The sequence below is a fragment of the Macaca mulatta genome, chromosome 17, assembly GCF_049350105.2.
Source record: "Macaca mulatta isolate MMU2019108-1 chromosome 17, T2T-MMU8v2.0, whole genome shotgun sequence".
In the NCBI taxonomy this organism is placed as follows: domain Eukaryota; kingdom Metazoa; phylum Chordata; class Mammalia; order Primates; family Cercopithecidae; genus Macaca; species Macaca mulatta.
In genome coordinates this window covers 2,234,144-2,246,338 of record NC_133422.1, presented here as the reverse complement: position 1 = coordinate 2,246,338, position 12,195 = coordinate 2,234,144, and the positions used below count along the sequence as shown (strand labels likewise).

Here is a 12,195-nt window from a genome sequence, read left to right as displayed (position 1 = left end):
AAAATGGTTAAGAAAATTAAAAAGTTACTTTACAGAAAGGATATCCAAATACTTAATAATCTTAAGAAAACTTCCTCAATCTTATTAGTAATTACAGAAATGCAAATGATCACCACCATCAGATGCCATCACACAAACCCCCAAAGGCTAAAAATAGAAATACTCAGAATTGTAAGTATTGGGGAAGACATGGAATGCTTGAAGTGTACAATACCAGTGGAGTAAAAATCGGTACTACTGTTTTAGAAAACAGGTGACATTATCAAGTAAAGTTCAAGATTCATTACCCTAAGACAGAACAATTTTAGTCCAAGGTATATACTCAACAAAAATGTGGCCGTATGTGCAACAAGAAATGTGTATTTTTAAAAGCAGTATTATTGGGTTAGGCGCGGTGGCTCATGCCTGTAATCCCAGCACTTTGGGAGGCAGAGGAAGGCGCATCACTTGAGGTTAGGAGTTTGAGGCCAGCCTGGACAACATGGCAAAACCCCATCTCTACTAAAAATACAGCTGGGTGTGATGGTGGATGCCTGTAATCCCAGCTACTTGGCCGGGCGCGGTGGCTCACGCCTGTAATCCCAGCACTTTGGGAGGCCGAGGCGGGCGGATCACAAGGTCAGGAGATCGAGACCACAGTGAAACCCCGTCTCTACTAAAAATACAAAAAATTAGCCGGGCGCGGTTGTGGGCGCCTGTAGTCCCAGCTACTCGGGAGGCTGAGGCAGGAGAATGGCGTAAACCCGGGAGGCGGAGCTTGCAGTGAGCCGAGATCGCGCCACTGCCCTCCAGCCTGGGCTGGGCGACAGAGCGAGACTCCGTCTCAAAAAAAAAAAAAAAAAAAAAATCCCAGCTACTTGGGAGGCTCAGGCACGAGAATTGCTTGAACTCAGGAGGCAGAGGTTACGATGAACTGAAATCATGCCACTGCACTCCAGTCTGGGTGATACAGTGAGATTTTATCTCAAAAAAAAAAAAAAAAAAAAAAAAAGCAGCACTATTTATCACAGTAAAAACTGGACACAACCTAAATGTAATAGAAAAAAAGAGATTCCATTTTCATTCACAATTTGTGTAGGAATGAATTTTTGAAAAGATGTGAAAGACATGATAAAAAAAAGTATAAAATATTATTAAACAATGAACAAGATAATTCACATGTACAACTCAATATCTCAAAGTTGTCAGTTCTGTCAAGTTAATCTATAAATTCAATGTAGTTCCAACAAAAATCATAAAAGTGTTTTATTATGGCAGTTCACAAAATCATTTTAAAATTGAACGTAATAATTAAGTTCCAAGGAGAGAAAGACTATTGTGCCTTTATCAAACTATATTATAAAGCTACAATAATTACAAAAGTGTGGTAGAGAGAACTTAGAAACAGTTTTGAATATGTATAGAAACTTGGTATATTACTGAGAGGAATTACGAATTAATGGAGAACAAAATAGCATGCAATTGATGGTGTTAGGGCAATTGGCTATCTATATGAACAAAATACTTCCCCCAACTTCCAATTAGATTAAAGACCCAAATATTAAAAATGGAACTTGAATATTTTTGAAGAAATGTGGAATATCTTTACTACATCAGTATCGGGGTGAATTTCTTAAATGTGACAGAAAAGCATGAAATACATACACACACATAGATGAACAAATTTTACTACATTCAAAATTACAAACTTCTCTCCAGGCACGATGGCTCATGCCTGTAATCCCAGCACTTTGGGAAGCTGAGGTGGGTGGATCACTTGAGTCCAGGAGTTCGAGACCAGTCTGGGCAACATAGTAAGACCCTGTCTCTACCAAAATACAAAAATTAGCCAGGCATGGTGATGCTCGCCCGTAGTCCCACCTACTCAGAGGGGCTGAGATGGGAGGATCGCTTGAGCCCCAGGAGGTTCAGGCTGCAATGAGCCGAGATCGTGCCACTGCACTCCAGCCTGGGTGGCAGAGTGAGACCATGTCTCAAAACAAAACAAAAATTTACAAACTTTTGTACAACAAAATAAATCACAATCAAATTTAAAAGGCAACATGTTGGGAGAATATAATTGTAACACTAAGAAAAATTGGCATTCAGGTTCTTTGAAGAACTCCTATAAATCAATATAAAATATGTTTACTATCATGATACTATTGGTAACCTGCAGGCAGCAACCACAGAAGACAGCAAGACTAATATGAATGAGCACTTAAAAAAAGAGGCTGCTCTGGTACATACCAGCTGAATAATAGCCCTCTAAACAACCTTTAACAATATCAACAAAATATTCTGTGAACACAGAATAATGTAAACCCCCTCTCAGCAAAAAAGAAAAAAGTCAAATTTGAAATGAATGCTTTCCTTCAAGCAAGGAATTAGCATTAGTTAATAGAAAACTGATGCTAACTTCTTGAATAATAACATTTTAGGTTAGGCAATGTGAAATGGCCACTTTTAAAGCAAAAGATGGTTAAAAACTGCCCATTTCAAATGATTCAGCCTCTATATTCTTAATTTAACTATGGTATTGTAAACTGCCAGTTTATATACAATATTCCAATCTGTAGAGCTAAACACAGAACCTGTATATTAACTAATGCGCTTGAAACTAGCCAATAAGACTAAAACTTGATTTTACTGAATTATGTAAGTCAGTTTACAGTGTTACGTTTTCCTGGAATTTGATATAAAAATTGATTTACAGCCCACTAAAAATGTAATTATTTATGCTTGTCAAAAATTGTGAAATATGCTTAGATGATTATTATTATTATTATTATTTTTTTGAGACGGAGTCTCACGCTGTTGCCCAGGCTGGAGTGCAGTGGCGCGATCTGGGCTCACTGCAAGCTCCGCCTCCCGGGTTCCCGCCATTCTCCTGCCTCAGCCTCCTGAGTAGCTGGGACTACAGGCGCCCGCCACCGCGCCCGGCTAATTTTTTGTATTTTTAGTAGAGACGGGGTTTCACTGTGGTCTCGATCTCCTGACCTTGTGATCCGCCCGCCTCGGCCTCCCAAAGTGCTGGGATTACAGGCTTGAGCCACCGCGCCCGGCCGTAGATGATTATTTAAAGCCTAAACCTGAATGAGAGAAAATCTAGCTAAACTTAAATTGGTTGGACTTACAAAATGGGGCTTTTTCCCCCATTTTAACCCCACCAATGTCAACTTCTTTGTATCATTAGACTATAAAAATTCCAGTATAATTTTTGAAATAGCATCTCTGTTGGCTCCCTTAATCTAACAGTTCTCACAAAGTTTAAGAACAACCTTAATATTACTGGAACAAAAACAGACATATAGACCAATGGAACAGAACAGAAAGCCCAGAATAAATCCATGCATTTATAGTCAGCTGATGTTCAACAAAGGTGCCAAGAGTCCAAGATGGGGAAAGGACAGTCTCTTCAATAAACGATACTGGGCAAACTGAATATCCACTGGTGGAAGAATGAAATTACACCCTATCTCACCCATATACAAAAATCAACTCAGAGTAAATGCTTAACTGTGAAACATGAAATTGAAAAACTACTAGAAGAAAACATAGGTGAAAATCTTCTTGACATTGGTCTGGGACAAGATATTTTTGGATATGACTGAAAAGCATAGGCAACAAAAGAAAAAGTAGACAAATGATACTGTATCAAACTAAAATGCTTTTGCACAGCAAAGGAAACATTGATGGAGTAAAGAGACAACCTACAGAACGGGAGAAAATATCTACAAAGCATACATTCGATAACAGGTTAACAGATTTTTTAAACAAATGAACTCAGACAACACAATAGCAAGAGAACAAGTTACTTCTCTAGAAAATGGGCAAAGAAGCTGAAAAGATATTTCCCAAAAGAAGACACACAAGTGGCCAAGAGGTATATGAGGAAATGCTAAACATCGTTAATCATCGGGGAAAAGCAAATTAAACACAAAGTGATATCCTCACGCCTGTTAGAACGGTCATTAACAAAAAGACAAAAGAGTTGGTGAGGATGTAGAGAAAAGGGATCCCCCTCGTACACTGTTGGTGTGAATGTAAATTAGTAGTTATTATGGAAAACAGCACTGAGATCCCTCAGAAAACCAAGAATAGAACTACCATATGATTTGGAGATTCCACTTCTGGGTATATATCCAAAGGAAATGAAATCTGCACTCCTGCGTTCACTGCAGCATTATTCCTAATACCCAAGCTATGGAGTCCATGTAAATGTCATCAGTGGAGGAATGGATAAAGAACATGTGGCATGTGCAAATAAAGGCATACTCTTCAGCCTGAGAGGATATCCTGTCACTTGAGACAATATGAATGAACCTGGAGAACACTATGCTAAGTGAAATAAGCCAGGCATAGAAAGACAAATACTGCACGTCCCACTTATTTGTGGAATCTAAAAAAGTCAGATTCATAGAAGCACAGAGTAGAATGGTGGTTACCAGGGGCTGGGGGGGACAAAACTCGGGGAATTGTAGAGATATTGGTTTTTACTTTATTATTATATTTTTAAGATAGAGTTTTGTTCTTGTTGTCCAGGCTAGAGTGCAATGGTGCGATCTCGGCTAACTGCAACCTCTGCCTTCCGGGTTCAAGTGATTCTTCTGCCTCAGCCTCCCGAGTAGCTGGGATTATAGATGCATGCCACCACACCCAGCTAATGTTTTGTATTTTTAGTAGAGCTAGGGCTTCACCATGTGATCCACCTGCCTCAGCCTCCCAAAGTGCTGGGATTACAGGTGTGAGCCACTGCGCCCAGCCTGAGATGTTGATTAAAGGATGCAAAATTTCAATTAGGAAGAATAAGTTCAGGAAATTCATTGTACAACATAGTGACCATAGTTAATATATACTTGAAAACTGCTGAGAGAGTAGATTTTAAATTACTCCACAAAAACATGTGGAGTAATGCATACGTCAATTAGCTTGATTTAACCATTTCACAATGTTTATAGACATCAAAACATCATATTGTACACCATAAATAGATTTTTATGTTAATTTAAAAATTTAAAAAGATCAGCCTTAAATAAAATAAAAGTACTCTGACATTCTAAAATTAAAGACTGTTTGTATTTTGAGAGATACAAACTGGCAAACCAAAAATAAAGAAATCCAAATACTAGGAAAACAAGGGAAAATATGCTCAACCTTCCTTAGTTCTTTTTTCCTGCTTTCTTCCCTTCCTTCTCCTCTCCCTATCGCCTACCCTTCCTCCTCTCCTCTTTCCTTTCTCCTCCCCTTCTTTCAGTCTTGGAGCTAATATTTTAAAATGCTAACAATTGTTAATACGTATTAATAGCAATATGTATTTTGTTCTTGTACTTTATCTATCTTTCCATGTCTTTAGAAAGGGAGAAATAAAAAGGAAAATGTTATTACCTTTGCCTCCTTTACAGTGAATTGCTACGATGTTCGCAGGATCTTGAGCCATCCACTCATTTACTTCCTTGGTGAAAACCACCATCTCACTGATTTCAAAAGTTTAAGACTTTTAGTTAAAATATTTTCAAAAAATCAAACCCAATATATTTAGCCCTCTTCTGATAGTCAACTTAGCATAAAACTTACTGTAGAGTGGGGACATTATGATCATCAATCATGATTCTACTGACCCTATTATGGAAGTACTTAGGATCATAAGCTCTTTCACCTAAAATAAATAATACGTATGTCATATCTCTATAGGGAATAACATAATAAATGATGAACTTATAAATAAGTTAACATATCTTGTTAGAATTCCTTATCTATCTTCAAAAAGAGCTTTCCAAGTTGCTCCTGCCGCTCTAAAATAAACACGGGGTCTCAAAAACGTAAGGATGGTAGTGGTTTATCCATCTCATGTAACCCAAACTCAACTATTTTTGTTTCATAGGTATAATTTTTAACTTTCTAGCAGACCATTCATCATATTATTGCAGGGCAGTTAGAAACCACACAAGAGGCAAATGTAGCTGACCAAAATGATGGCCCCCTGAAAATGTCTATTGAGTATACAGGTAGAGGGAAAAGTCGAGAGACACAGAGTATGAAGCTGGGTTACAGCCTATTTTCCAGAGTGTTTCCTTTTCTCCCATCTAGGGTCCTGCTCTCACCACAGCCCACTGCGGATGGGGCCAAGGACTCATTTGTTAAATCGTCTATGTCCTCATAACACAATCTGGCAGGAAAAACGAAAGATTTTCCTAAACCTAATGTCGCTAGAACAGATCTTCCCTAAAACGGTTTGCTTCCACTCCAGCCTCACAGGTCCTGCCAAAGCCGCCTCCTTCACAGGGTGCTTTGTGCTGCTGGGCGAAACTCCTTCTACTAAATGGGGCCAGTCCACGATGGGGCTTTTTAAATTCATTCCTTGCCACCACCAAATACTTATGATTAAATGCAATAAAAACACAAAATCATCCTCTTACATACAGTAATCTGTTTTCTATCTACAGTAGCAAATATAGAGTAATGTACATACTGCATAGATTATAGACTCGATAGTGATTTGGATGTTTCTTATCTAGAAACCGCACGACTTCCTAAAAAAGACAAACACATAGCTTACATATTTACATGGCACCAACATAAGCTATTTCCTAGGGGGAACCTACAAGGGTTATTACTTTCATTAATTTGTCTCTCACTCGCATCTTCTAGGGGAGATTCAGGGAATACGAGGGTATGCAAATTTCAAGTTCTAATCCACTGCGATTTTTCAAATAGTCCACAAAGTGTGTTTGGCTACTCAGATGAGTCTCTATTGTAAATACACACTGTTTAAAGCTATCAGATAAGGAAATTAGCTGGTGAACTAACTTTAAGTAATTTGTTCTAAATCATTAATTCACAGTTAATGTGGTTCTTGTTTAAATCTAATTCATATTGGTTCTTATTTAATTCGGAATAGATACATCTTTAGAGAGTGATCTGCATATTACAGTCTACCTAAGCACTATGTAAACAAATACATGCAAAAAGTATATAGTATGATTGTGTATATGCATGACAGAAAAAGATAAACATATCAAATTTTAAATAACTGGTAACAATATGGAGACTTTTGGCTCATCTGTTCTCCTATTTTTTAAATGAAGATATATGTGTACCTATAAGTGTGTGTATATATAATGTATACATACGTGTAACCTTTAAAATGAAAACCAAATAGTAGTTATTATTTAAAATACAGTTAATACCGCTATATGAATCCAACTTTCAGTAAATATCTTTCTGAAACATACACACACGTATATATCTCTGTGCAACAACAAAAATGATACAAAATTTTAAAACTGATTAGTATGCTACCCTCAGAGCAGCATTTACTGGCTTCATATTGAGAAAAATAAAATTAAGGTACTAAAGTCATCCATTTATTCAACTGGCTATCTCTGTTAGGAAGAAATAGTAAGTCAAAAAGATGAACACTCTGAATCTGCACAGTGAGGGAGGCAAGGATGAACAGTTTTATATACTTCAGAATTCATGGAATTTCTTACATAAAATCCATATGGGTTTAGAAATCACATATAAAAACTACAAATATCTGAGAAATTTAAGCAAATTTTAATCAGTTCTTTGGATGAGGAAGAACTGAAAGTGTTGAATCAGTGGAAGATCAACAGGCTTAGGTTTGACTTCATAAAAATCTGAAATTTCTGCTTAAAAATGCTATAATGAATAACAGGGGAAACGATTTTTCAGAAAAATTGACTGACTGGGGACTATGCCTAGTATGATAAATTAATAATTCATTAACAACAACTTAAATATTACTCACCTTATAGATAAATGGGCCAAGGACATAAACAATTCATAAAAGAGAAAATCCAACTGATTAACAACCTACATAAATATTCAGTGTCACCAACAAAGAAGTCAAAACAATGACATGCCATTTGCACCCATGAAATTAACCCTTTCTCTTTTTTTTTTTTTTTTTTTTGAGACGGAGTCTTGTGTTGCCCAGGCTAGAGTGCATTGGCCGGATCTCAGCTCACTGCAAGCTCCGCCTCCCGGGTTCACACCATTCTCCTGCCTCAGCCTCCCGAGTAGCTGGGACTACAGGCGCCTGCCACCTCGCCCAGCTAGTATTTTTTTTTTTGTATTTTTTAGTAGAGACGGGGTTTCACCGTGTTAGCCAGGATGGTCTCGATCTCCTGACCTCATGATCCGCCCGTCTCGGCCTCCCAAAGCGCTGGGATTACAGGCTTGAGCCACCACGCCCGGCCAACCCTTTATCTTTTAATGAGAAAATCCAATGCTGGCAAAATAAGGCATGAAATTCAAAACTTTGATTTATTGTTGATACAAGAATACAACTGCTCTTGGATTTGGCAAGATATATTAAGAACCCTAAAAATATTCATACTCTTAGCTACGTAATTTTACTCCTAGCACTCTATACAGAAAAAGCCTTATGCACAAAGATGTCTGTTGCTGTATTATTGATTATAGTGACACTTAAATGTCCAACATTAGAGGTTAATCACAGCACTAATGAAATATCTGCAACCATTAGAATACTGTCCTGTCCTTCATTTTATTTTACTTTATTTTATTTTATTTTATTTTGAGATGGAGTTTCACTCTTGTTGCTCAGGCTGGAGTGCAATGGTGCAATATCAGCTCACTGCAACCTCCGCCTCCCAGGTTCAAGCAATTCTCCTGCCTCAGCCTCCTGAGTAGCTGGGATTACAGGCGCCCAACACTATGCCTGGCTAATTTTTTGTATTTTTAGTAGAGACGGGGTTTCACCATGTCAGCCAGGCTGGTTTTGAACTCCTGACCTCAGGTGATCCACCCTCCTCGGCCTCCCAAAGTGCTGGGATTACAGGTGTGAGCCACCACACCTGTCCCTGTCCTTCATTCTCTCAACAAGTAAGTATCTCACACTGGTAATTTATGTGCAGCCTTCCTTAGTATACACATATAGAAAAACAGTCAATATTTGCTTTTTCATGGGAAAACAAATATACCTGGATGGTTAAGCTTTAGGGATTTTTCCGAATCCACTTCCTAGTTGTCTCAATGTCTAAATCATATATATAGAGAGAGACTCAATATTTAGATGATTTACTGCTGCATTTTCTGATCTAAGTAGTTTACTGAAGACTCTAAATACCTCTTATCCAAATTAGGTGAAAAAGGACATAAAGAATCTAGAAAAAATTTCAACTCTGCCAAGAATCTACATTTTTCTGGTCACAATCTGTCACCAGATGGACAGTTTCTGTTTTCAGCCAGAATTAAGTGCATTCAATTCTACCAGGAACAGAAATTAAAAGATGGCTAAGAAAATTGTAGGAAGGTAGATAATTGTATATCTGATTTTTCTCAATAATTCAGCCTTTGCATGGTCTTACTAAGTTTATAATTTCTGAAACTCTTCGTTGTGATGCAAAAGTAGAAAATGCTGTCTTCTATTTGAAAGCCTTCTTACAACAACCTCCACCTTCGGGTTTTCCTAAATCTACCAACTCTTCTCTCTGCCTATCTTAGTACGTTCCTTGATTTGGAGGCAAAGGTATACTTCTGTACTTGCATGAGGTGGTGGCAGTGGCCAAACGTGTTGATGCTTCCACCACAGCGCTTGTCTCTCCACTAACTCTAGGGTCCTGCATCTCTACAGTTTTTGCTACTTCAAGGCAGCATCTGACATTTCCCCACTAGTCAATTTACCACTTATGAAACTGTAATATCTGCTTTGCATATTCGCTGTTATTCAAAATGTAACCCTGCAACTTTATTCCCTTTTAAGAATAAAGGGGAATCACATGACTGTTCAGCATCCTCTCAGGAGTTAAGTATGCCTGGATTTGAATCTTCTCCCTTTTAGTCAACCTTGATTCAATGCGCTTTGTAGATGGTTCTCAAGCATGACAGAGACACTCCCAGTGCAGAACATGCTGTTATCACTGAACATGCAACCACTGAGGGCTCCACGGCCCGATTCCCAGCCTGCCCAGGCAGCTGAACTAGTAACTTAGATTTGGGGCTGCACTCTGGCAAAGATGAAAGACTAAATATTAATATGGATGGTAGACTTGCTTTTCAGGTGGTTTATGATTTGTAGAATTTATTAAAACACATGATTACCTCCTTTTTGGATACTCTGATTAAAAATGGTAAAGGTGCTGGGTGCGGTGGCTCAAGCCTGTAATCCCAGCACTTTGGGAGGCCGAGATGGGCGGATCACGAGGTCAGGAGATCGAGACCATCCTGGCTAACATAGTGAAACCCCATCTCTACTAAAACATACAAAAAACTAGCCGGGGGAGGTGGCTGGTGCCTGTAGTCCCAGCTACTCGGGAGGCTGAGGCAGGAGAATGGCGTGAACCCGGGAGGCGGAGCTTGCAGTGAGCCGAGATCACACCACTGCACTCCAGCCTGGGTGACAGAGCGAGACTCCGTCTCGAAAAAAAAAAAAAAAGGTAAAGCAATCAATGACTCATTAGTACTTTGTCAATGCCCCAAGGAGATAACAGTTTAATAACTGATAGAAACCAAGAGCCTAGGGATCACCCCAGAAGGAAATAGGAATGTCTGTTTTGCTTTACATTCTAAAAGGTTTTGGGTTTTTAAAATCACCCCAGCTAATATTAAGTGTTGCCAAATTTATATTAGTCACCACCGAATCTACTGAAAGAAAATTGGCTCAATATAGACATGCTATAATTAACTCACAGTTATTAGCTTAACCTGCTTTAAAAACAGTATTAGCAATCAAGAGATGTTTTACCCATAAAGATGGAATTTGGAAATTTTGGGATGGCTGCCCTCAAGTGCCATGACCGATCCAGTGGACCCTGGTCACATTACTCCATGACTGTGCCCATTAGGAGTGACAAAAGGTAATTCCACCTCAAATAAATAGTTTGAAACAATTTTCAAAATTGGCCGAGGGACTGGTAGAGTCATGTCTTAGCTGTGAATAGCATAACCTGGGTGAGATGTGGTTCAGACCCTTCTCTTCAAGGTCTTCAGGTATTTACAAATGTATTTTTATACAATTGCTGAAGTCTTGAGCCTAAGACTATATATCAGTTATTTCTTGTGAACTATCTGCATGTATAAAAATGCTTCCCTGCCTGAGAATCATTTCATCAATGGTCTCAATTCTTCAACTTTTCCTGAATCTAAGCCCTCACATTTCACCTCATAGTATCCTTTCACTCTAATTTTGTGTTCCATTATATGAGTTGATTTGGCCACTGGGATGCCACAAAGGAGAGGCTTGCAAAAGCACTTGCAAGATTCTACTCTAGCTCTTTCCTTTTGCTACTACCTTGAAACATATCCATCATATTCATCCTGATGGAGGATGAAGATGAGTTGAGCAGATAGGAGTTACCCAAGACACCTAAGCTAAGGTAATTGTAGACCAGCTGATAAAGACATTTCAAGGAAAGAAAACCACATATCACTCATGAACACAGATGAAAACTTCTACATAAAATATTAGCAAATATAATCTAGTGTTATATAAAAAGGATAATACATTAAGACCAAAAGGAATTTATTCCAAAAATAAAAAAGGTTAGTTTAACATTTGAAAATCTCATTAATGGACTAACAGAAAAACATTTTGATTATCTTGATTGATGCAGAAAAAATATCTGATATATTCAATACCAATTCATGATTCAAAACTTTTAGCAAACTAGAAATAAATGGACTGTGTTAATCTAGTAAGGAATGACTACAAAAGCCTATAGCAAACACCATTTCAAATAGTGAAGCATGAAATTCTTTCCACCCGAGTTTGGGAACAGGGCAAGGCTGCCTCCTCTTACCATTTCTATTCAATATTACAGTGAAAGTCCTAGATAATTCAATAAAAGAAAAAAAAAGTATAAAAAGTGGGAAGAAAGTAGTAACTTTATATGATTGTATACATTTTAAAAATCCCAGGGAATCTACACATTCATTATTAAAATGAATGTGTGAATTTACGAAGGATGCTAGATGTAAAGTCAACATCTAAGGCCAGGTGTGGTGGCTCACACCTGTAATCCCAGCACTTTGGGAGGCTGAGGTGGGAGGATTGCTTGAATCCAGGAATTCAAGACCAGCCTGGGTCAATGAGACCAGAGAGACTCCTTCTCTACAAAAATTAATTTAAAAAAATTAGCCAAGTGTGGTGATGCCTGCTTATAGTCCCAGCTATGTGGGAGACTGGGGTGGGAGAATTGCTTGAGCCCAGGTGCCACTTCACTCCAG

At 38.2% G+C, this 12,195-nt stretch overlaps 1 protein-coding gene across 1 annotated transcript in view; it reads right to left on the bottom strand.

Moving 5' to 3' along the window:
- The window catches only part of TPTE2 (transmembrane phosphoinositide 3-phosphatase and tensin homolog 2), an 87,926-nt gene that overhangs the window by 25,663 nt on the left and 50,068 nt on the right, over positions 1 to 12,195 (bottom strand). Inside the window, exons 14-16 of the mRNA XM_077973768.1 lie at positions 6,452 to 6,512; positions 5,557 to 5,638; positions 5,368 to 5,456 (exon numbers count right to left, since the gene is read on the bottom strand). Of these exons, the coding sequence (XP_077829894.1) occupies positions 5,368 to 5,456; positions 5,557 to 5,638; positions 6,452 to 6,512 (232 nt within the window). The remainder of the gene's footprint in view (positions 1 to 5,367; positions 5,457 to 5,556; positions 5,639 to 6,451; positions 6,513 to 12,195) is intronic.